We start from the raw sequence: 19,979 nt of genomic DNA, 5'->3' as shown, positions 1-19,979 counted from the left end.
TTGGAGCCTCTAACCCATTCCCACTGAGCTAATGATTTCTTTCTCCTGATTCAAAATGCTGAATGTCTCCCCACTGCCCACAGAAGTGTGAACCCTTGAGCAAATCTGTTAAAGCCTACCATGATCTGCCTTTTCCTTCTTTCCTTCTCTCTCAAGCAACCTGGGTCACAAACAGAATAAATCACCGCTTCCTGAGTATGCTCTACATTACCTTTAATTGTTGGATGGCTTATGCTTTTCCCCATCATCTGGGAAGCACTTCACCATCTCTGCCTCGTAAATAGTTGAATCCATTCTCCTCTTTCTGCCTTGTCAGCCCTCCTCTCAGAAATAATCTAAACATCTCTTTACTCTCATTATTCTTCCAATTTCTACTAAAGCTAATGATGTCATTTGACTTGCATTATAGTTATACTTGCTTAAGTTTATCTCCCTGTCCAGGCTGTCAGATTCTTGATGGTAAACATTTTGGCCTCATTCAGAAACTCTTACCTTCGTCCCTATAGCAGCTACAAAGCACCGTAAGTAGCTGCGTTTCCTCTAGTGGTTCAGTGCTGTGCTGACACCTGCTGGTCACATCTGGCTTGGTCGCCCTGGCCCCAGCACCTTCCTCTCTAGGGTTAAGGGCAGAGACAGTCCATGCCACCCCTTACCCAGGCAGGCACTGGAGGCCTCTATGCTCGTGATACCGCTGCCCCAAGCACCACCCTCCCCTGGAGACTCCAGGGACACGCTCACACCTGCTGGTCTCTGGTCTGCCTCTGGCATCTCCAGCCTAAGCTCAATTCAATATTCAAAACCTTCCCCACTGACCCCTACTCCAGCAATTTGTACTTCATATCCTTCCCAGTACCACAGAAATCGAAGATCTCAAGGAACTGGGCATCGAGGAAAGAAAGAAGCAAACCATTTGAGAGCAGGGGATGTGCAATCCCTCCTCATGACCTCAAATCAAGGCTATTTCCTCCAGAGTGCTTGGTATTCCTTTTAACCTTTGTTGTATTTCTGGGAGGCTCTTGGGCCACAGACCTTCTTAGAGACAGTGTGATGAACCGGAGGTTGAGCACCGAGTTGGTAGGCGGGGCTTCAGGGGTGGGGCCAAGCCAAAGAGCCTCTCACTTAGGAGCTTCTCCATTCTATCAGCTCTCCCGGGACACCCAAGGCAAGACTGGCACCAGTGCACGCAGCAGGTGAGGGGCCAGCAATGACAGGAGGGTAGTCTTTAGGGGTGGTGGTGGCAGAAAGGTCCCAGCCCTGCCAGCCTGAGCCTTCCATATTGTGAGACTCTCACTTGACAGAATTCTTGGGTCCTCAGCAGAAAGGTCCAACTCAGTTTTCCCTGGGGCAAGGATGCCTCAGAAAGAAAGACGGGGTTTGGGACAGTGTAGAGGCAGGGCCGAGGCATGGGGGTGATGTGGGTGTGCAACAGAGTATGGAGACATGTAAGGACATCCTAGGAGACATGGGGGTAGACATAAGGGCCAGAGGGGGAGCTGGAGCAGAGGGTCGCAGGGCAGGACCCAGACAAGAGAAAAAGGGAGACTGAAACAGGGAGGGAGAGGACAGTGGAGCAAATGGGAGATAACAACGGGTGCGATGAAGAGCTGGGGAACAGGAAGGCCAAGGAGGAAGGCAGGCTCGCATGGAGCAATCTCCTCTTCCGGCTGTGGAGCCCGGGCCAGAAAACCCCAGGCAGGCCCAGGAGCAAAGCAGCTTTTCGGGCTCCCATTGAACCGGTACAGCTGGGGAAGAAACCCCTGCCCCAGTCAATAGCACCCATCTGCCCTGAGTCTTCAGGCTCCCATTTGGGTTTGGGGGAGAGGGCGAGGCTGCTCCTCACTGCGGTCACAGCCACATCCTGCAGCGCAGGGTAGGGGGAAGTAAGAAGCAAAACAACCAGAACCACGGGCGAAGACCACGGGGAGAGAACCCTGGATATATGCCAGTGATGTGCCACCAGGAGGGTCCTGGGGTCAGTCCCAGCAGAAGACTGCAGGCCTCCAGGACCACCGGCCCCCTCCTGCCCTGGGGTGCTTGTTTCTCATGCTCACATGTGCATGGACCTCACTGAGAACATTCCAGGGAAGGAGGTTTCTTCAGATTATTTAGTTCAAAGCTCACTATCATTTGCTATATTTGCTATTTGCTCATTATCATTTGGCCAAGTTGCTTAATTCCTCTTAGCTTTAGTGTTCTCACCGTAAGACGGTGACACCGACCTTACGAAGGGTCGGGAAGACAATTCCCATAAAGTACTTGGCACATAGGTTCTCAATAAACGTTAGTTGTTATTTTTATTAGGACTCCTGAGATCCCCCACCCCGACCCCATTTCTTTACAGACAGTAGAGCACAGGAGCTGACATGGGCTTTGGGGGCCAGAAAAATGGTGGCATTTGACGTTGGGTAAATTCTTTAAAGCGAGCTTCAGTTTGCTCAGCTGTAAAACAGAGAGTCAGAGCCACGCCTCATAGACACATGGCACACAGTCAGCGTCCACAAGGGCAGAATGATCAGCCAGGTAAGCCGGATCTTCTCCACTGTAGGGCAGCAATGGCCTACTTCCCCTTGAGACTTCACGTGTGAGGCCGAGCCCCTATGAGCCTTCACTCCTCCAGCCAAAGCTATTACTGCTCCTCTGGGTTTAGAAATCAAAATTTCCTACAGTACCACGTGAAAAGAAATGGGCACAGGCCTAGAGAACCGAGTGGGCCCAGGGGAAAAAGATGAAATGATGACAATGGGCGAGAAACCAGAGAAAGGGGGAAAAGCCACGTCTCTCTTTCTAAGGATGCCTGTGGCTGTCTTCTGGCGACTAACCACATGCCCCCACCGCCCCCTTCCCCAGGCACTATGGAGTCCTTCAGCTCAAAGAGTCTGGCACTACAGGCGGAGAAGAAGCTACTGAGTAAGATGGCAGGTCGGTCCGTGGCTCATCTGTTCATCGACGAGACCAGCAGCGCGGTGCTAGATGAGCTCTACCGTGTTTCCAAAGAGTACACCCACAGCCGGCCCCAGGCCCAGCGGGTGATCAAGGACCTGATCAAGGTGGCGGTCAAGGTGGCCATGCTGCACCGCAGCGGTTGCTTTGGCCCCGGTGAGCTGGCCCTGGCCGCCCGCTTCCGCCAAAAGCTGCGGCAGGGCGCCATGACGGCACTCAGCTTTGGCGAGGTGGACTTCACCTTTGAGGCTGCGGTGCTGGCTGGCCTGCTGACCGAGTGCCGGGATGTGCTGCTGGAGCTGGTGGAGCACCACCTCACACCCAAGTCACACGGCCGCATCCGCCACGTGTTCGATCACTTCTCTGACGCGGGCCTGCTCACCGCCCTCTACGGGCCCGACTTCACTCAGCACCTGGGCAAGATCTGTGATGGGCTCAGGAAGATGCTGGATGAGGGGAAACTCTGAGGGCCCTGGACCCAGCACATGCCACCTTGGCCAGAGAGCTGACTGAGGAAACAACCCGGAACAAGCTTTCTAACCCTGCTCATCTGCACTAATGCTTGTCAGTTCTCGGGCTTCAGTCTTTCCCAAGAGTGCTTTGGACTCTGAGACCACCCCACCCCCGAACTGCTGGTGGAGAAGCAGCAAAGCTGAGGGTTGAGGCCTTTCTCCCACTCCAGCCCCAGGACAGGAAACAAAGCTGCCTGAAAAAGACGAAGTGAAACTTGGATCTCTATTTCCCCCATAAGGGACATTTGAAACAGGGAAGCCCCCTCCCCTGTGAACCAGGGTAAGAGGGCATAGCCCATCTAACCCGTCAGGGGACCCTAAAGACAGAAGTGGGAGTGGGGGCCCCTTAGAGCCATCCTAGACCTCCAGCTCCAAGTAGAGCCTGGATGGACACCAGAGGCTCTGTTCCAGAGTGCAGGAAGAAGGGGCTAGGGCAGGGGAGATTCTCACAGGGGAAATAAAACTACTAAAGCATGCACAGGGCTCAGTGTTTAATCTCTCCAGCTTCTTACACCTTATGACCATCACAGAGGTGAGGGAAAGAGAAACACCGCTTATCTAGCCTCTCACCATTTCCAGACAGGAGACAGAGGCATAGTGCCAGTAGTATTGGGGTTCCCTTGCCTACTGCTGCTTAAGAAACTCAAAAAAAAAACAAAACAAAAAACAAAACAAAACAAAACAAAACCAAAAAAAACAGTGCCACAGATCAGTGCTACAGATTGCAAATAAATACGCAGTGAGGAGCAAGGCATAGATCAACAGCGCTGGTGGGGAGGAAGTGTAACAAAGAAACTCCCGCACCAGCAAGTCTCCCCCAACTGTCCTCCTCCTCAAACTCCAAAGTAATTCCTCTTTCATCCCTTAGCCTCACACAGGCTGAACAGAGGAGCAGGTCAGAAGGGTGAACTGGTGATGTGGAGAGTTCCGGTTCCTACGTTGCTGCTTTTTCTCAGAGCAAGAGTTCTAAACAAATTATAGTGGACTGGTTGGTTAAGACTGAGCCCAAATTCTTTACATTGAGACTGGGGAAAAGCCCCAGCACGGTCCACCATTCTCTGCAGAGGGGCTAGATCACGGATTGCCCCACCCTCAGTGACATGCTTGGCTAAGAAGGTGGGGAAGGTGGGGAGCCAGCGGGCATTGGCTTGCTACTCCTGGGCTCCCTTCACCCCAGAGTTATAGAAATCCCATTTTTCAGTTATAAGAGGGAAACGTACGATACAGCAAATAAATACTACTTCAATATAGCACCAAATAAATTAGGTAACATAGTTGGAGACGGAGAGGAAGGAGGCTGGGGGCTGAGGGAGTCCTCGCCACCCTGTTCTAAGGCCAAGGGAAGGTAAAAGGGACGGGGAAGCCAACAGGCACGTAAAAAGAGCCTTTTGAATCTAAAGGACAGCTCTAGATTCAGACAAAGAACTGAGGAGGGGTCTGTTCCCCATCCTCTACTCTTGCCAATCAAGCTGCCCCGGGCCAAGGAACTCTAGATCAACGAGAAGGCTGGAATGAAGGCAGGAGGGAGGGAGGCAGGCCGGGAAGCTGTGTTCTTGAGCCTCACCTCAGGCTCCTCTCCCCCTCAAGTTGCTACTTCAACATCTTGCTTCTCTCAATCATTTCTGGGGACATCAGAGTTTGAAGATTTCATCCTCCTGGTCCCGAAGTGTCCGGGTCCGAGAGGTCCGGGTCAACGGGACCGGACCTAGGACTGCTCGCTGCTGCATCCGAGGGGAACTCAGGTGAAGGCCTGACTCCTCCCCAGGTACCCTGCAGGTGAGGAAAGGGGGCAAAGTGACAGGTCAGGGGAAGAACCTGAGAAAGGGCTCAGTGAAAAGGTATAGGGGAAGCTGTCCTCCTCTCCTAGTATACACGAGCTGCTTGCTCTCAGATGGAGTCTCGTTACCCTCTCTGTAAATTCTAACCATTAATGCTCCTTCACGGATCATCAGAGCCATAACAACACTCAACTATTTTACTCCAATGAGAATACAAAACCATCTCCCGCTGCTCTACCCGTCCCAGCAGTCATCGGCTCTGTCATTGTTTCAGGGCCATGTGGGGGAAAGGCTTTACTTCGCTTCTGCTAACACTATGCTTACTTACTTGTGTGTCTGGTCAGGCAAGGCTGGAAGAATGAAGAAGTCTATGGAGGGGCGTAAAAGGAACCATTCAAGACTCACCCACTTTCCCCCTTTTTCAGCTTCTGGGCAGCAGCCTTTTTTGACAGGCTGATCTGTGAATCAAGCTTCTTAAGGAAATCAGAGGCAGAGAGGTCATGGATGGGAGTGTGGGGTTCCCAGCCAGGTGTGGGAAGGACTTCACCGTTAGCACGTCCTGAACCTGTTTCTCGTTTCTTCCTGTCAGCTGAGTGTGGCTGAACTTCATCCTTACTTGACTGTACTTCTTCCTCTCCCTCTTTCTCTTCCTCAGAATCCAAACCATTGAACAGGTCTCTGGGCTCTGTCAGGATGGGGATGTAGAGGGTTTTCTTCAGGAAGATGGAGTCATTAGTATAAAGGCGGTTTGCACGCTTAATCTGTTCCATCTTTAAAAAAAAGTCACCGCAATTAATGACAGTAGTAATGATCAATCTTATATCTGTACAGCACCTCAGGCCTTTTAAAGTGATTGTACAGAGTCTTATTTGACCATATAACAACCAAGCTAAAATACAGAGGGCTGATATTATTCCTATTTTATTTATTTTTTAGGGTATTTATTTATTTATTTATAATATGAAACTTATTGTCAAATTGGTTTCCATACTATTCCTATTTTATTGATCAGCGGTTTTCATATTTTTTGGTTTTAGGGTCCCTTTACATTTTAAAAAACTATTGAGGAAAAAAAAACCTTTCACTTATAGCTATAGATAGTAGATTATAGCTATCAATACAAGTTCTTATAAAGTAAAAGTGAACAAATTGAAAAATGTGTACTTATTTAAAAATAACCCATTGCATGTTAACATAAATATGCTAATGAAAAATAACTATTTTCCAAAACAACAACAAATGGAGCAAAAAGAGAGGCAGTGCTTTATATTTTTTCAAGTCAGTTTAATGTGTGACTTAACAGAAGACAACAGAAGATTCTCCTATCTGCCTTTACATCTGATGGGCTATAATATTACATGTCATGTAGCTTCTGAAAAATACAGTACACTTGTGAGAATGAGGATGAAAGAGACAAAGTCTTACTATCATTACTATGAAAGTAGTTTTGACCTTGTGGATCCCTGAAGAGTCTCACGCTGGGAACTTCTGTTAAAGATGAAGGAACTGAGGCTCAGACTGGTTGTTACTTGCCTAAGATTAACCAGCAAATTAATGACAAAGGTGTAATTCGAATTCTGGGCCTTTTTACTCCTTCTGGGAATGCTTTTCACACGAATATTAATAATTTTGCTGACCAAATTATTTATTTAGTACCTATTTACCCATCACTGGACATAGTGTCTGGCATGACCATCCACTTGCCGCCCAAGGTAGAAATGAGGGTAGATGCCATCCTCAACTTATACTTTTCTTTCGCCACCCATACCCAGCTGGTCAACAAGTTACTGCAAAAAACGTCTCTTCCAGTCTTCCTCTCTCCCTTTCTATGCATCTCCCCCTGCTGACATTGGTATGTATGTATGTATTTATTTATTTATTCATTGAGAGAGAGAGAGAGAGAGAGAGCGCGCGCGCACCCAAGTGAGAGGAGGAGAGGGGCAGAGGGAAGGAGAGTGAGAATCTTAAGCAGGCTCTACACTGGGCTCCACACTGGACGAGGGGCTCAATCCCATGACCCTAAGATCATGGCCTAAGCTGAAGTCAACAGTTGGGCATTCAACAGACTGAGCCATCCAGGGATCCCTGACATCTATCTTCCTAAAAAGAATTAATCTGATCAACCCACTATCCTGTGTATAAACTTCCTATGGCTCCCCATTGGCTCAGAGATAAAATTCAAATTAGCATTCAAGGATTCTCGATCTACCCCAATATGATGTCTAGCCTCATCTCTCTTCTGCCATCTATACATTTTGCCATCCTGAACTTTTCATGTTTTTCAAACATTTTATGATCTTCCACACTTTTGTGTCTTTATCTGTCTGACACACTTCTTCACTATCCCCTTCTCTGCTGGGAAAACTTCCACTCATCAACTGTCACTCCCTCGGTGTCACCTTCTCCAGGACTCCCAAGGTACACTGTAAACATTGCCATGTAACATCTACCACCCTATTGTACTGTTATTCACATCTTTGCACATTTGTCTTGCCCAAACTCTGTGAGTCCTTTGAGGGCAGGGAGGCTGTCTCTGTATCCCAAGGCACTCCTCAGCATGACACAAATTTGGCATACAGCAGAGGTTCATTAATGCTTTATGAGTAAATAAACTAGATAACAAAATATAGAAATCTCAGATGTAGTATATTAGTAAAAATCATATGCTATAATGTGTTTAAAATAAAATTGGATTAATCTGAACAATAACAAAAGTTAAAATTGGCTTGCAGTTTTGTACTTTTATTTAGCCCAGTGTTTTGAGGCTATTAATTTTATTTTGCCTAGATAGTATCCTAGGTCCCTTCTAGCTCCAAGATGCTATGAATTATTCTGTGAATTTTGTTATTTTATTATTTACTAGAAATTCCATATAAGACCACATCATTCCACTTAAAAATTTTTTTTTTAATGTTTATTTTTGAGAGAGAGAGAGACAGTGCAAGCAGGGGAGGGGCAGAGAGAGAGGGAGACCCAGAATCCAAAGCAGACTCCAGGCTCTGAGCTGTCAGCACAGAGCCCGACACGGGGCTCAGACTCACAAGCTGTGAGATCATGACCTGAGTCGAAGTTGGAAGCTTAACCAACTGAGCCACCCAGGCGCCCGAACATCATTCCACTTTTTAACAGAATGTAACCAGGGGCACCTGGGTGGCTCAGTCAGTTGACTATAGGACTTCGGCTCAGGTCATGATCTCACAGCTTGTAAGTCTGAGCCCCGCGACGGGCTCTGTGCTGACAGCTCAGAGCCTGGAGCCTACTTCGGATTCTGTGTCTCCCTCTCTCTCTGCCCTTCCCCCGCTCATGCTCTCTGTCTCTCTCAAAAATTAAAAAAAGAAAAAAAAGAATGTAACTAAAGCCAAACTCCAGAGGAGTCCTAGACTGCTGAGCCACAGTCCACTGAGCTAGAAAGGCCATTAGAATCTAGTTATTTAATTCTTTTTTGAGAGAGAGAGAGAGAGAGCGCGTGCAAATGAGCAAGCGGCAGAGAGAGAGAGAAAGAGAGAGGGAGGGAGAAGCGGGGCTCACCTGAAGCAGGGCTCATGTTTTACCTGAAGCGGGGCTTGAGCTCACAAACCATGAGATCATGACCTGAGCCGAAATCAGATACTTAACGACTGAGCCACCCAGGCGCCCCTAAGAATCTAGCTGGTTTAACAGAGCAGTTCAAAGTGATGATTTTAGAATGAGACAACCTGTCCTGAATCTTAGTTCTACTAAGTAGACTTGTAATCTGTAGCAGGTTATCTTCCTAGGCCTTTCTTTCCTTATCTTTAAATATTTGGGGAATAGTTTTAGCCACCTCCTAAAGTCTTATGGAGATAATATATAGAGCTTGGCACACGCTTTGTGTTAACACTAAGGTAGTTGGTGTTAGGTAACTACCTAGTGTTAGGTAGGTAATAATCTAGGTAATTATCATTATTTAATATACCTTCTGCATTTTACAAATGGTAAGGAAGCTGAGGGCCCAGACAGGTGAAGTGACTTATGCAGTCACTCAGCTAGTAAGCAGCAGAATGAGGCCAGAACCTAGAACCCTTCACTAGGCTACAGAGCTTTTTTTGTACTCAGGAGGGGACAGGGCTGTAAGAAAACCTCCACATATAACCGATCTACAGTAGCACAGTTTCCTTCTTTTCACAGCTTCGGAGTCTCTCCTTGGATGCAGGAGCTGCTCAGTACCTTCATATCTCCTTCCTTGGTGTGGGCCATGGCCTCTACTTGAAATGTGGCTTTCCTAATCCTCCCAATCTCCACCTGTGGGAATCTTAGCCACGTTTTCATTAGTTCAAAAAAACCATCTATTAGCTTCTATGTGCTAGGGACTATGCCAGACTCTAGAGATATAAAACTGAAAGAAAATAGTTCTGTCCCTTAAGGAAAGCACAGATTATTGGAAAGACAAACACGCAAAAGGTATAAACAACTGGATTATAGGCTTGCAGAGAAGCTAGAGCAAGGAATTTCTAAGTGTTTCACGGCTCCTTAAAAACTGCACTTAATGTCCTCCCCTGCCTCCTTCCAAATAAAAATTAATCTTCTTTTCTGATTTCCTACCCTTTATTAATACTTCTACAAAGTCACCACATTCTGTCACCTGCAATCCATATTTGCGTCCCTGTTCATTTCTCACTAGATTGCAAATTACAGAAGGGCAACAACAACACATTGTATTTATGTTTCTATCTCTTAGGATGGTTAGCACAGCTGTTGAAACATACCAAGCATAGAAATGTTGGCTGAACTCAACAGGGTATGGAAAAAAATTCATCCATTTTAATGCGATGTTTCTTACACCTATCAAAGAGACCCCACGCGTGACCTGAAATGCCTGGTGTAGAGAGTACCTGTTTTGCACCAAGGAGGCCACCTTACTGGAAAGAAGAAGGCAGAGCAGTGATGAGGTATAAAGACCCAGAAGAGAAAGACTTTAAAAACTTAGAACTAGAGGGATTAGAGTACTGGTCTCACAAAAACTCAGAACTAGAAACCAGCCCTCGACTGTTTGCTGTAAATGTTTAATCACTTGCAATTAAAACGTTTATGTGTGGTTAACAGTACAGGCCTTGGAGTCTGACAGACTTGTTTGAATTCCCACTCTAACACTCATTAGTTATTTGACCTTGGTCACATTGGTTAACCAATCTAGGTCTCAGTTTCTTCATCTGTAAACAGGGGACAATACCTGTATGCTCGATAGGACTGTGAGAACCAAATGGGCTAATGTACATTGAAAGCCTCTAGGATAGAGACCGACATGATAAACAGAAGAAGCTCCTCTCCACTGGAGCAGTGGCACAAGATTTGTCCCAACCAGACAATGCAACATTGAGATGGGAAAACCAAAAGATAAAGGGTGGATCAGACCACAACAGAATTGGGACAATTTCAGGGGAAGCTGCCAGAAGGGCCATGACATTCTCCTGAGGAATAAATCTCTTCTACATGGTTGCCTGCCTCCCAGTCGTGGAAGACTCACCGTCACCCCGTATTTGAGTGCTAGTCCAGCCAGGGTGTCTCCGGGGGCCAGCTGATGCTCCAGGCGTCTTTCCCTCACCGGGGAGCAAGCCGACTGCACCAGGCTTCCATAAGAACGAGCCCGGCTTCCTTGAAGCAGTCCCGACCCCCCAAGGGAGGCCTGTCTAGAGGGAGAAGCCATCTCCTGACCCTACCGACAGCCGGGGTTGCAACTAAGGGAGGCCCGGCTAAGCGCTCAATAGTGATGGGGCCGGGGTCTAGGAATGGATATCCAGAGGATCCTTTTCCCTTCTGTCTTCTCTCCTAATTCTCCCGCCTCCTCCGGTACTACGCACCCCCTCCGCTCTCGCGCCTCCTCCCTCCAAGCCCCTTTCCCACAAATCTGTACCCTGAGTGTTCAGTCCCTACCGGTGTCTATCCTCAGGACCCCGCCGACTTTCGACCCCCGCCCCCCCCCACCGCCGCCGCCACAGATCGCTACGCTAACCTCTGACCTTTGAACTCGTTACCTTCCTCCACACTCAGCTCAGTTTGCCCCCTAGTCGGACAGCCCCGACCTCCTGAATTCCCCCCACCCTGGCTCCGCCCCGTCCTGGGGTTGGTCCACTAGTGTCAGGAATAAACCCGGCCCACCCCCGGTGGGCTGTCGGCCGGAGACTAGGCGCGTGATGAGTGCGAGAGCTCGTAGCACACTTTCCAATCCGAGATCCTCTAAGGCCCGCACAGCACCAAATCCGCCACACTCTCAAAATCAGTCTCCACATTTAGGTTCTTCCCCTGCAGACGCCCCGAATCTGTCAAGATGCGAGGGCTGAGCGGCAAGCTCTTTGAAAAAAAGACTTCATTTCCCAAAATGCCCCGCACGCGCGCGGTCGCCGGGTGGTGTAGGAAGTGCGGGCCCCTCGGCAGTCTGGGGCTGGCTTGCTGTAGCGCTGTGCATGCTGGGAAGCGCTTCCAGGGAAGTAAGGAGGCCAACCGGAAAAGAACCCGAAGGAAAGGAGACGCCCCAATCTTGCTACGGTGGCCAGAAAGGAGAGGCGAAGCAACCCAGGAGAATTGCTCGTTTCTGGGCCTCCGTCGTGATGTCTTTCAAGAGGGAAGGTGATGATTGGAGTCAACTCAATGTGCTGAAAGTAAGCGCTAGAGGAGAGCGCCGGGAGCAGCTTCACTGCCCTGGGAAAGAGCTGTTTTGCTGCTCTGGCAACAAGTCTGGGTGGGGGGGCGCGGCGCGAGGGAGCGACTAGAGCTGGATAGTGACCCCTTTTTCTCCCTGTGATCTCTGTTCTCATGGTCCTTACTCCCTTTCAATCCTCGTCCTTGTCGTTTCCCGTCCGATCCTTTCTCCTAACTCTCTGATCCCCCTGTAGAAACGAAGAGTCGGAGATCTGCTGGCCAGTTACATCCCAGAGGATGAGGCGCTGATGCTACGGGATGGACGGTGAGGACGAGGAGTGATCAAGCCTGAGGGTTCTGCAGTTAGAGGCTCAATAAAATTTTATCAGGGGGGAGAGCTGGAGTATCTAGGATTAATTGCTAGATCAAGGTGGGACTTACAACCGAGACCCCTCTCCCCCCTCTCCCCCCACGGGAGCAAATATCTTCTCTCCTCCTGTCCAGCTTTGCTTGTGCCATCTGTCCCCACCGACCTGTCCTGGACACCCTGGCCATGCTGACTGCCCACCGTGCAGGCAAGAAACATCTGTCCAGTAAGTTTGAGGGAAGACAGGGGTTAGAGAAGAAATCCTCCAGATCTCTGCAGATCACTGTTGCTTCTCTGTTTTTAATTCTTTCCCCTGTCTCCTCAGGCCTGCAGCTTTTCTATGGCAAGAAGCAGCCAGGGAAGGGAACAGAGCAGAATCCAAGACAGCAGAATGAATTGAGGAGGTCAGAGACCAAAGCTGAGGTAATCAGGGTGGGGAGAGTGTTCCCAGTGGGTCTGCTTGAAGGGTTTTGACTTCTTTCTGGCTCTGAAGACTCTGACTCTGTCTCCCCTCTCTATACCAGGCTCCTCTGTTAACTCAGACCCGACTTACCACCCAAAGTGCTCTGCACAGAGCTCCTCACTATAACAGCTGCTGCCGCGGGAAGTACAGGTCTGTGGGGTAGGAAAGCCAGAGGTTGGAAAGGGCAGAGGAGATAGATGGCTCAAAAATGATTGTATTCCAAATTGTATTCTCAGGAATACTAGTAGTCCAGAGATGTTAACTGGCATTTCAGGAAAAAGAGAATTTTTTTTAGGTTTGGAAAAATGGCACTTTGCAATCCTAATTTGGCTAGTATATATTAAGGGCTCTACAAAGTCTTAAAATTAAAAAACTTCAAAAAATTTAACCTAGCCTTTAAAAAACTCAATTTGATTCCAAAAAACATTTTTTTATTGTTTATTCATTTGTGAGAGAGAGGCAGAGTGTTAGCAGGGGAGGGGCAGAGAGAGAGGGAGACACAGAATCCAAAGCAGTCTCCAGGCTCTGAGCTGTCAGCACAGAGCCCGACACGGGGCTCGAATTCACGAACCACAAGATCATGACCTGAGCTGAAGTCGGAGGCTTAACTGACTGAGCTACCCAGGCGCCCCCCAAAATTCTTTTTCATGCAGAACACTTACTAAAACATCTTAAGGAACACAACATATGTATATACCATATGTATATATATATATACCATATATATATACACCATATGTATATATATACATATGGTGTATATATATATGGTGTGTGTGTATATATATATATATATGATACACAAATTTATATTTAAGATTTTTATTTTTAAGTGATCTGTACACCCAATGTGGGGCTTGAACCCACAACCCTGAGATCAAGAGTTGCATGCTGTACGGGCTGAGCCAGCCAGGTGTCCCTTGAGGGAAACAATTTAGGAAGCACTGCTGTAAGGGGTTGGGATTCATAAGAGAATTGGCCCTTATCCTTTACCACTTTTATAGACGTTGATTCTTCTCTACCCAGACCAGAAACCCCTCGTCCCTCTGTCTCCCATTTCCCTTTGCCACCCCCAGAGGTTGAACCCGAGAGTGGGAAGATCAGTAGGGAACCTGTGCCTGGGGCTGGCCCACAGGCCAAGGAGTCAGCAACTGTCTCATCCTCTGCACCCATGAGCCCCACGAGAAGACGTGCCCTGGATCATTACCTCACCCTTCGAAGGTGAGGATACAGAATCACCTTCCTTAAGTTTTCTCTTTTCTCTCTGACTCTCCTTTTTTCAATCCTTCTCAATTGTTGTTGTTGTTGTTTTTCCTTATTCCCTACTAACTTCTTAAATCTCTTTTCCTGACCTATTCTCTTTGTTATTTCCAGCTCTGGATGGATCCCAGATGGACAAGGTCGATGGGTAAAAGATGAGAATGTTGAGTTTGACTCTGATGAAGAGGAACCCCCTGATCTCCCCTTGGACTGACACATTCCATTCCCCCACTCAGTTCAGAACTAAATTTCAGTGGGCTCTGGAAGCCGAATTTTCCTCGAGTCTCCTTCCTTGTTCCATTTCAGGATTTCAAATCTGCATTCTCAGCCTGGCCAATTCTTCCCTGCAATGTACATGACTCCCCATACTTCTAACCCCTCCCCCACCTTCTACCAATGTCATGCCAAGCGTCAGCTGCACGTAGCCCAATGCCCTATTAATAAGTCTGTCAGAAGGAGGTCTGTGCCCTTCATGTTGTCTGCCTTCTTCCCCACCTCCACTCAAAGTCCTTTCCTCCTTCAGATCACACAGGGTTGTGGGTAGACGCCGGGGGACCTGGCCACGTCTGGAAAGAGGGTTGGGGTAGGTACTCTGTGAGAGCAGAAAGGACTAAATGAAAAGACAGGGGTGTGGGGAACACCAAGGGAGGGAGCTCCCCCACCTCCTCCTAGTAACTTGAACCTCTCTGTCTGCTGATCCCCAGAGTATAAATAATCCCCTGATGAACTGGCAGTAACCCTTGGGGGTTAGCGCCAAGATTCCCACCCCAGAGCCCAAGGAAGGAGGCAGGCAGAGTGGACAGAAGGGCCTTTATTTACAGGAAGGGGGAGAGATGAGGATTTAAGCATTCAGGGCTTCCAGCTCTGGTTGGTAAAGGGAAAGGAAGTGTTATCTCTTTTTTTGCTGGCGACCTGTAACAGGGAACAGTAAACACAAGTCTTTCTTCCATCTCTTACTTCCTGCAGAGGTGCTCTTCTTTCCAGGTCCTTGAGGCCAGACTCATAAAGAGGTAGTGTCTTTGGCCAGCAAGCACGCCCACCCCACATTAACAAAACGAAATAAGACATGACGTGGCAAGTAAAAGTACCATGCTCCCAAACGGGTATGTCTAGCTCCTTTCATGCCTTTCTACATGTATACGTTTGGGGTCAGGGAGACTCTTCTATACTTTTTAGTCACTTAGGGGATTTAAACTTCACGTGCGAATATTGCTTTGGCTGTACCCCAAGCTATTAGTCCCTAAGTCAGGCTTCAGAAGGATCTACTTGCCCCCATACAGCATGTCTGCATTTACTCACGTAGTTCATTGTTCCGGGTCATGGCCTGGGCTGCCCGAGCACGTGGCCCCTGCTGTGTGAAGTGGTAGCCAAAGCGGACAATGGAGGGACACTGCTCGAGCACGGTGGCCATCTCCATCTCCACTGCATCGCCAGGCCACTGGCGCTGGGGGACGGAGAGGTGAACCCTGTCAGCCCCCCTCTCTGTGTTGTTCACCGCGCCATACCACCAACCCTTTGGGAGGTCGAAAAAGCTTGTTTCATCAGAAGGGGTGATAAGAGGTGCTGACCTTGGCTCCCCTCATAGAGACAACGAAGAGGTTTCAGACAAGATTGGTGAGATCCTGACCCAGTGGCAGCCTCAGGGAGGAGACTCGGTGAATATTAGTTGAATGACCAGGGGACCAGGGGAGGGAAAGCTCACCTGGTTGTCTACACGGAGCTCAGTGAGTGTGGCATTTTCCCGAACTGCCTTCAGCACAGCCATGAGCCCTGTGCTGCTAATGAAGTTGGATTCAATGTTCAGGCTCTGGAGGCTACGATTCTCACGCAACATGTCAGCCACCGCCTGGGTAGTAGGGACTTGGGTTAGGATTAGGGGACAGTTTCACAGATGACTGAGGAGAGAAAGAACAGGAGCAAGAGGGAAACACAGCTCTTTGAGAAGAGTCCTTGAGGAGCTGTAGGTGGGGAGAGAGGGAGATGGAAGGGAGCATAGGTCGTAGGGGAAGCAGGGAGGTTAAGTGTGTGGTGGAGTTGGCGGGGTGGTAGAGTAAGCTGTGGCTCTCCGAGAAGGTGATCTGAGGATTTCCGAGCTAAGAGCCATGGGACTGAGGGTAGGAGTCTCCATCAGGCCATCCTAAGATTACGTGATGGGAATAGCATCCCCAGCACAACCCCAACCCCTTATGACAGCCCTGGCAGGGATGCATGTCAAGGGGTGCATGTATGGGGAGGGGGCTGGGATTTCAAGTTGCCTTACATTGGCAATGGGGTCACCACTCCTTGTGGCCACCAGACTGAGGCTCCGGACATAGGTATTTGTCTTCATGGCCTCACACAACTCAGTTAGCATGGGTATCGGGATGTCCTGTCAGAGGAGAAGAGATGGTGGGCTAAGGGACCCACATATCTGGGACTCACATAGTTATCCCATTTATTATTTGGAACATAGATAGGGGTCAGATACCTGTATGTTATTGAGGTTCACCTCCTCCAGCTCCTTGTCATTGTTTCGAACACTCTTTAGTATCTCCTCAATGTTTGTGGGATTTGGGGGCTCATCTGGCACCGGCTTGTACTTGTCAGGCTGCACCACACCTGGCGGGCAAGGGCCAGAAGGAAACCACGACATGTCCCCCACAACCTCCTCCCCATTGGTTCTCCCATTACATCTGTACCATGTCCTCTCCATGATCCCCATTTCACCCTTTGCCACCTTTAATCAGACCTTGGGACTGCCTTCCCAAAGCCCTGGATGCCATGCTTCCAAACACTCACTGCTAATGCCTTCGGTGTTGCAGATTTCTCCGCTGCAGATGGCGTCATAGTATTGCTTGTTGCTCATTAGTGTGTACATGCCCAGAATTGCTGGAGAGAGTACGTAGAGGGGGGATAGGGAATGAGAAGAAGGAGTTTGTTCCAAATCCCCTCCCTTCTCATTCTGAATCTGTTGCAGTTTTTTAAAGCCTGACCTCTCCCCCCTCTTCCAAAGAGGTTCCCACTCTCCCTAGGTCCCAGGGTTTCCTTCTATGAACTGCTTAAGGTGGTAGTTTTTAAAACTTTGAGGGTGGGGGGGCACCCGGGTGGCTCCATCGGTTAAATGTCCAACTCTTGATTTCAGCTCAGGTCATGATTTCATGGTTCACGAGATTGAGCCCCGCATCGGGCTCTGCACTGACAGCACAGAGCCTGTTTGGGATTCTCTCTCTCCTTCTTTCTCTGTCCCTCCCCACCTCAAAATAAATAAATAAACTTTAAAAAAATCAAACAAACAAGTTTGAGACAGGGCTAAGGGAAGGTCCCTAAGGAGCCCCTAGAGGGTAAGGGAGGGAAAAACAACAGTGTTTCACATTCAAAAAAAAGAGAAAAGAGTGAGGGAGTCTGTTAGACTTCCTCCTGTTTCCAGCCAGAATAGTTCTACTTTTATCTGCTTTATAATCCCTATAAACTTGTCTCTGAGATGTGAATATATTAGATTAAAAAATGAATGAGTGAATACATAAGCAAAAACTTAAAACCATGACCTGAGGCTTTCTCTAACATTCATGTCCTGTTCAGGGCCTTCCTCACTAGTCCCATGGCCTGGCTAGAACCGCCCTGCCCTGGATCTCCCCACCCTCCCTAACCTTCCACTGCTGCCCACCTGCAATATCACACATTTCGGCGTCTGTGGCATGGGCCAATGCCTCTTCCAGTTCAGGCTCCAGAGTGATCTGCTCCTGTGCAGGAATTTCCCTCTTGGGCTGAATGTAGGGTTTCCCTGATGGGGAGATGAAGGGTGGCTCAGGTGGAGGTCATTCCTCCTACAATTCTTGTCTCTAGCTTCCTTCCTTTCCTTCTCCAGGAGGTGGAGTCTTGGGTCACTAGGGGCCACTGTAAGGCCCAAGTCCTCTACCAGCTCAGGACTCCTGGGTCCCCTAATCTCTCCTAAAAGCTGGAGAGTGAAAGAGGCATGTGTGTTTCAGGGTGGCCAGGTCCCTGGGCAGCTAGAAGCTGGAAGGTCAGAGGGACGCTGGAGGGGGTGCACTTGAGAGATGACCATTGGGTTTTGGTAGGCATGGTTGTTAGTGTCTCCATACCCTTCTTCTCGCCTGTGAAGGGCACCAAGTCATCACGTTCTTTGACCTCTAGTGCCTGCTGTTCCAGATACTGCAAAAGGGCATCCCGGTCCAGTGGCCCCGTTGGGCTCTTCTTTGTCTGGTCACGTTGTCTTAGTCCAGCGGGCAGGAGCATGTTCTTCGGGATGAGTTTTGGGGAGGAAGTCAGACCTCTGATCTGGGGTACCTCCAGGGCTCCCTAAACATCTGCACACACCTTTTCCCTGGCCCTCTTGGGATTCCAAGCCCTGTAGGCAGCCCTGATCTCAGCCACCCGGGGCCCACCACCCCTTCCCCAATGCTCGGAGGCTGCCCCTGTTTCCTCGTTGGTTCCTTGTGCCAGAGCCCCTACCTCGGGGTCCATCTCCTGTAGCTCGCAGTCCAGCTGCTCCAGCTCCTCGGGGCTCAAGGTCTTTAGAATCTCATCTTCATCTATGTCTCTGTATTTCTCCAGTTCCTTCTGATACGATGACATGATGGCCCCACCCCCTCCCCACTCTGGTGCTCACGGAGCCTGGGGGGAATGGGGAAAGTGATTGGATGATGGAAAGATACACATGGACACAGCAGGACACAGATGAGCCAGGGGGCAGAACGATGAACTGGATGCCTTGGAGGCTAGAAATCTAGCTGGGCAGGGGAAGGTGGGGACTTATGTTGTTTAGTTAGAACCAGAGCTTCCTTCTTCCTGCTTCCCCAGCTTCAGCCACCCTGGATGGGGATCCCAGGCATCCAAGCGTGATTTGTCTGCCCATTGTGTGACAGAGAAATCCTGGCAACACCCTCCCTTATAACCTCGTCCGTCCATGCCTCTTGCCCAAGCACAGCTGCCAAGGGCCCTGCCAACACAGCTGGCCCCAGGCCCAGTTCCTATTGAAAGGAAGGGGGGCATACAAAGAGTTTCAGGGAAATTCCTCTTCTCTTCCCCACGATCCAGTCTTTTTTCCTAAACGCGAAGAAAGCAAGGGGGAAAAGAGACAGTTCTCTTACCCTACCCCCATTTCCTCTTTTATTGTGGGGGAATCAAGATTTCACTTTCTGTTTGCCAAAACTCTAAATCCTAAGGGAAAGCAAGGGCTCAGAGGAGCTGGGGGGAGTGCCAGGTTCGGGGAAGGGTGGTATGGTCTCAGGAGAAGGGGCTGAGTCCCCATAATTTGTCCCTGACTTTGGACGGGAAGGTGACACTGGACCAATGGGTGGGAAATACCTTCTAAATGCGATAAAGTTTCTCTAAAAACAGTGGGAAGATTAAACTTGCACAATCTCTTACAATACAGAAAATACACACAAGCTACACATACACACCATACTGAATATGAAAGATCCAGAAAGTGTGTGAGATATTTGCATGGACAATGTACACTATGGTTAAGGGATAGGACAGACAGTGGCAGAAACATACGCTGAGGGACGGAGACACTCCACATCATTCCCGAAAGGAGCTGCTCCTCTCCTCCCACCTCCCACCAGGCTCTGGTCCATAAGCCCCCTGCCTTCCCACCTACCAGTCCTGGTGGCCACCTCCCTTCTCACCTCCCCTTCTGTCGGTTGGTCTGTCAGTGCTACTGGAGCACTGTCCCCGCGGCAGGAAGAGCCCAGTGCCGGGGAGAGGGTGGGGGAACAGTGAGCTCAGCATTTTATTATTTTAGCTCTGGCCAGGTGGGGGGTGGTGGGAGATCACATATACACAGCCCCCATACCCTGCCCAGCCCTGAGAGCCTCTAGTGGCCACTCACAGCCATGGCACTTCCTTCCCTTCCTGCATGTAAGCCAGAGTCCTAGAAACTAGGGGAATCATGTCATTCCTACTTATTTGGTGTCTTGCTATATTCAAAGCAGTGAATATAAGGTGATATAAAGGGGAGTACAGGAATTTCGTTTGGAGGTCTAATTTAAAGGTGTTTATAATCCAGCTGGAGGAGTGAATACTTACAATTTAAAAAGGGCAGCTCATAATAAATGCTATTA

The 19,979-nt window shown here is 49.0% G+C and overlaps 4 protein-coding genes across 5 annotated transcripts; 2 read left to right on the top strand and 2 right to left on the bottom strand.

Moving 5' to 3' along the window:
• The first annotated feature begins 1,059 nt into the window (after positions 1 to 1,059).
• TNFAIP8L2 (TNF alpha induced protein 8 like 2) lies at positions 1,060 to 3,928 on the top strand. Its single transcript, XM_058715804.1, has 2 exons — positions 1,060 to 1,190; positions 2,848 to 3,928. The coding sequence occupies exon 2, from the start codon at positions 2,853 to 2,855 to the stop codon at positions 3,405 to 3,407; it is 555 nt and encodes a 184-aa protein (XP_058571787.1). The 5' UTR covers positions 1,060 to 1,190; positions 2,848 to 2,852; the 3' UTR covers positions 3,408 to 3,928.
• LYSMD1 (LysM domain containing 1) lies at positions 3,929 to 11,555 on the bottom strand. Its single transcript, XM_058715803.1, has 3 exons — positions 10,713 to 11,555; positions 5,636 to 6,000; positions 3,929 to 5,222 (listed from the first exon to the last, which is right to left on the bottom strand). Exons 1-3 carry the CDS (start codon positions 10,890 to 10,892, stop codon positions 5,084 to 5,086), a joined length of 684 nt encoding a protein of 227 aa, XP_058571786.1. The 5' UTR covers positions 10,893 to 11,555; the 3' UTR covers positions 3,929 to 5,083.
• Positions 11,556 to 11,664: 109 nt separating this feature from the next.
• SCNM1 (sodium channel modifier 1) lies at positions 11,665 to 14,186 on the top strand. Its single transcript, XM_058715802.1, has 7 exons — positions 11,665 to 11,844; positions 12,079 to 12,149; positions 12,329 to 12,417; positions 12,517 to 12,614; positions 12,716 to 12,804; positions 13,681 to 13,875; positions 14,029 to 14,186. The coding sequence occupies exons 1-7, from the start codon at positions 11,794 to 11,796 to the stop codon at positions 14,126 to 14,128; spliced, it is 693 nt and encodes a 230-aa protein (XP_058571785.1). The 5' UTR covers positions 11,665 to 11,793; the 3' UTR covers positions 14,129 to 14,186.
• Positions 14,187 to 14,707: 521 nt separating this feature from the next.
• On the bottom strand, positions 14,708 to 19,647 carry TMOD4 (tropomodulin 4). 2 transcript variants are annotated; one of them, XM_058715800.1, is made up of 10 exons: positions 19,545 to 19,647; positions 18,364 to 18,525; positions 17,994 to 18,150; positions 17,558 to 17,674; positions 16,693 to 16,782; positions 16,382 to 16,512; positions 16,175 to 16,282; positions 15,617 to 15,760; positions 15,214 to 15,358; positions 14,708 to 14,826 (listed from the first exon to the last, which is right to left on the bottom strand). In XM_058715800.1, the coding sequence occupies exons 2-10, from the start codon at positions 18,484 to 18,486 to the stop codon at positions 14,804 to 14,806; spliced, it is 1,038 nt and encodes a 345-aa protein (XP_058571783.1). In that variant the 5' UTR covers positions 18,487 to 18,525; positions 19,545 to 19,647; the 3' UTR covers positions 14,708 to 14,803. The 2 variants fall into 2 exon arrangements, with proteins under 2 accessions (XP_058571783.1, XP_058571784.1); XM_058715801.1 differs by having other exon boundaries at positions 19,517 to 19,622.
• Positions 19,648 to 19,979: the final 332 nt, after the last annotated feature.

The sequence above is a fragment of the Neofelis nebulosa genome, chromosome 2 (assembly GCF_028018385.1).
Source record: "Neofelis nebulosa isolate mNeoNeb1 chromosome 2, mNeoNeb1.pri, whole genome shotgun sequence".
Taxonomy (NCBI): domain Eukaryota; kingdom Metazoa; phylum Chordata; class Mammalia; order Carnivora; family Felidae; genus Neofelis; species Neofelis nebulosa.
This window is presented reverse-complemented; position numbering and strand designations above follow the sequence as displayed.

Excerpts from the sequence above, each read along its gene's own strand:
- TNFAIP8L2 (XM_058715804.1), top strand. The coding sequence starts at position 2,853 with ATGGAGTCCTTCAGCTCAAAGAGTCTGGCACTACAGGCGGAGAAGAAG.
- LYSMD1 (XM_058715803.1), bottom strand. The coding sequence starts at position 10,892 with ATGGCTTCTCCCTCTAGACAGGCCTCCCTTGGGGGGTCGGGACTGCTT. Across the intron at positions 6,001-10,712 it reads CACTCAAATACGGGGTGACG|ATGGAACAGATTAAGCGTGC; the intron begins GTGAGTCTTCCA and ends TTTTTTTTAAAG. Across the intron at positions 5,223-5,635 it reads CTGAAAAAGGGGGAAAGTGG|GGTACCTGGGGAGGAGTCAG; the intron begins GTGAGTCTTGAA and ends CCTCACCTGCAG.
- SCNM1 (XM_058715802.1), top strand. The coding sequence starts at position 11,794 with ATGTCTTTCAAGAGGGAAGGTGATGATTGGAGTCAACTCAATGTGCTG. Across the intron at positions 12,150-12,328 it reads CTGATGCTACGGGATGGACG|CTTTGCTTGTGCCATCTGTC; the intron begins GTGAGGACGAGG and ends CCTCCTGTCCAG. Across the intron at positions 12,805-13,680 it reads TGCTGCCGCGGGAAGTACAG|ACCAGAAACCCCTCGTCCCT; the intron begins GTCTGTGGGGTA and ends TTCTCTACCCAG.
- TMOD4 (XM_058715800.1), bottom strand. The coding sequence starts at position 18,486 with ATGTCATCGTATCAGAAGGAACTGGAGAAATACAGAGACATAGATGAA. Across the intron at positions 17,675-17,993 it reads CTTCACAGGCGAGAAGAAGG|GGAAACCCTACATTCAGCCC; the intron begins GTATGGAGACAC and ends TCTCCCCATCAG. Across the intron at positions 15,359-15,616 it reads AGCTCCGTGTAGACAACCAG|CGCCAGTGGCCTGGCGATGC; the intron begins GTGAGCTTTCCC and ends TCCGTCCCCCAG.